Source organism: Orycteropus afer, unplaced genomic scaffold (assembly GCF_000298275.1).
Source record: "Orycteropus afer afer isolate SDZICR_OR568_19922 unplaced genomic scaffold, OryAfe1.0 scaffold00067, whole genome shotgun sequence".
In the NCBI taxonomy this organism is placed as follows: domain Eukaryota; kingdom Metazoa; phylum Chordata; class Mammalia; order Tubulidentata; family Orycteropodidae; genus Orycteropus; species Orycteropus afer.
In genome coordinates, this window is record NW_006921654.1 from 5,162,374 (window position 1) to 5,165,948 (window position 3,575).

The 3,575-nt window shown below is 37.4% G+C and overlaps 1 protein-coding gene across 1 annotated transcript in view; it reads left to right on the forward strand.

Annotated features, from left to right (window-relative positions):
- The window catches only part of TANGO6 (transport and golgi organization 6 homolog), a 251,235-nt gene that overhangs the window by 61,829 nt on the left and 185,831 nt on the right, over nucleotides 1-3,575 (forward strand). Inside the window, exon 11 of the mRNA XM_042780884.1 lies at nucleotides 403-591. Coding sequence (XP_042636818.1) covers nucleotides 403-591 — 189 coding nt within the window. The remainder of the gene's footprint in view (nucleotides 1-402; nucleotides 592-3,575) is intronic.

Genomic DNA, 3,575 nt, shown 5'->3' on the forward strand with positions numbered 1-3,575 from the left:
AGGAAGGTTGGGCATTCCTACTTCCGTAGTGATACTGCCTCGGAAACCCAAGGAGGGGTCACTATGAGTCGGGGCCGACTCGATGGCAAACAACAACAACAACAACAAATTACATATCATCCTGCAACTTAGCATTTTTCACTAAACAGCGTTTTTGACATTGATTCATGTTGATACCCATATGGACCTAGTTCATTTAACTTAGATGATATAATAAATATGCCACAAATTATTCTCTTGTTGCTGGACATTTAGGTTGTTTACAATTTTGGTCTATTATAAATAATGCTACAATGAACACAGATTACTTTAAATATACATTTTAAAAAGAGTTTCTAGCTATGTTTCTAAAGCCTCTAGTTCTACAGGCTTTTCCTTCACTTTTTCTCTTCGTAATTACAGGAGTTGACTCAAGTGGCCATGGAAAATGAAGCAGATTTCAAAACTAAGCTTTTCTCCAGCAAAAGCCTCTTGGAATTAGAGCAGCAGCAAACTCTTGTGGAAGTCCAGGAGCGGACGCTGTTGATCCTGCAGCTGATGGTAGTTCTATGCGAGAGAATGTCGGAGCAGATATTCACAAACATCAATCAGGTCAGTGGCTGGCGCATTCTAGAGCCCAGCCTGGTAGTGTCTGTCCTTTGGTTTCTTTACATTTTTTCAAAAAACGCTTTAAAAAATGTTGCCCAGAGTGTGGTTTGATGACACCTGCATCAGTCAGTTAAACATGCATGTTATCTAGCCCACACCAGACCTACTGCCCCTATAAAACGTTCATCGGTCCTGGGAAGCAGCGTGTTTCACAAGTTCCTGAGCTGATTCTTATGCACATTCAAGGTGAAGAACTGTTTTAAATATTTATATGTTATATCATTGTGGTTTCAACTTTTGGTGCAAATAGAATTATCTGGGATCTTTTTCAGAATGTAGATGCTCAGCCCACTTTAGAAATTCTGATTCAGCATATCTGTGTTAGTGCTCCGTGGATAAGTCTAATGTGCATCAAAAGTTAGGAATGATTAGCAACTCAGATTACTAATGATAATAATTTTACCTTGAATTTTATAAGTCCTCTAACATACAGTTTATGTCCACAACACTCTCTGAATTTTAAGATGTCTTTGTAAAATGCTTTCCAGGTAGTGTAGCTCTGCGAATCAGTGCCTGGATTTTATTGCTTCAGATGTTGTTTTTATCAGTCTGTGTTTTTTAAATAGGAAATACACATAATGAAGCGGAGGCAGTGCAGGCGACATATTTTACCACTTGACCAGAATTAGTGGTTGCTTGCTTGGTGGATAGTCAGTTGTAAGATGGTATGATTGTCACGCTTAAATCTGATTCTCCAGCTCTTTGTATCGTCTTCATTGTCATCTGCCTTCGTGTGTTGCTTAGCAGCATTTCACTATAGCTCCTGCTGAGAAAATTTGCAGCTGCCTGTCAGCCTTGACTTATCTTGCCTGTTTAATGAGAATTATGTTCATGATTTCTTTCCTGGCCTCTCATTCCTTCAGTTCATTCACCCCATGTTTCTCAGTCAGGTGATTTGTTTCTACTGTGTTTATAACAGTTCCCTAGAGATGTTTTCACCCAGACCTTATGTCTTTGTCTCAGGATGCCGTTTGGAAGGGGAAACAGTTTAAAAACTGATATGACTTGAGCTTTTACACTTATTTTCCTTTACTCCTAATTAAGAAACAATGGTGTTAGGTGGGTGCAAGAGTGATTTGTCCCACCGAGTTATCCTTCAGCAAAGGTTAAAAGATATCAGGACAAAAAGAACATACAGAAATACTAAATTGCATTTAGTAGTCTTGCTGCTTGATATGTTATTTTGAAGTACACATACACATATGGATAACGAACACATACAAATAAATTGTAAGTAATTTTGCTAACAAGGTGCCCTTGGAGGTGCCACAGTTAAGCACTCAGATGCTGATTGAAAAGCTGGTGGTTTGAACCTGCGCAGTGGCTCTGCTGGGAAAGACCTGATGATCTGCTCCCCTGAAGATGACAGCCTGGAAAACCCTGTGGCAGTTCTGTTCTGTCACGGGGGGTCCCTATGAGTCAAAAGCTGACTTAATCTAACAACAATTTTGCTAATGTCAAAGGAATAAAGATTTTCAACGTAATTAAAAACTATACATGGAAAATCAAAGAATTTAAGTAAAAAACTAACAGTGAGTTTCAGTTGGAAGTTTTAGTATGAACTCATGACTTATTTTTTTATTTTTTAAAATACGTAGACTTTTGTGTCCATGGTCAATGCCTAGAAGGAACTTACTAGCAATGAACATTCTTAGTGCCCAGATTATAGTTTCTAAATACTATTTCCTATTAAAGGACACAGAGCTGCTTGGATTATGATTTGAGGTCTGGACTGGAATTGTACACTATGAACCTTGAGGTATCTCATGCCTGAATGCAAAGAAGCTATCCAAAATTAATGGGGTCATGTTAGTAGAACTCAGGAGCCAACTTGAAGGAGCTCCCATTAGCCAAAGGCAGGACAATTTGAGCATTAAAAAAATGTGTACAGTGGATTGAAATACAACAAAGATAAAAAAATATGAATCAAGACAACAATGAACAAAACTCCTCATTTGATGCTAGGGCATCAAATAATTATTTTGTAAATAAAGGGAAAGGATCAAGAATTAATCTTATTATTAATTATTTCAGGGTAACCAAATAGTTAATGAAGGAAAATTTTTGTTTATACAAGAATCACAGCTGAAAAACACAGAAAGAAAACTATAAAGTTACATTTTGCAACTCCTAATGAAATAATGGATCCAGGCAGCAGTCATCAATGTCTGTTAAAACCATTAGATGGACTACTGATTAGATGATTATAATGATTTTTATCAGGCTGAAAACCTAAACACTGACTGACTGATTTCCCCCGAACATTTTATTATGAAAAATTTTAGGCAGCAAACTTGAAAAAATTTTATAGTGAAGAATGAGATTCTGCCATTAACATTTTTAAAATGTGCTTTATCACATTATTCCATCCTTCTATTTATCTTATTCTTGCTGTATTTTAGTGCAGAAATCAGCATATGTTCCACAAAATATTTCAGCATGAATTGATTGATCTTAACAGTTATTCATCATAATGTGGACAAGCAGACATTAGGTGCCTCCTGATGTAGTAGGAAGTATGTGGCACCACCTAGAGAAGATTCTTACCCAGAAAACCAAACCAAAAAGAAAACAAACAACCTTTGAGCCTGGATCTAATCAAGGAAATTCAGGGGCTAGAGAAGCAAGTTTAACAATGGCACGAGGAAGCAATCAGTAGAGTCTAGAATGGTGGAGACCCTGCAGGTGCAGATGACTCAGGTTCTTCATCAAATCAATGCCGTGAAACAGGGTCAACAGGGCTGTTGTAGTCTAAAGGGGACTTAAGAGACATATCAACCAAGTGCAGTGTGTGGATTCTTGTTCAGACAAACCAATTATACAAAGACATTTTGAATTAAAACAAAATCCTAAACCACTGCCATTGAGTTGATTCTGACTCATAGTGACAGAGTAGAACTGCCTCATAGGGTTTCCAAGGCTGTAAA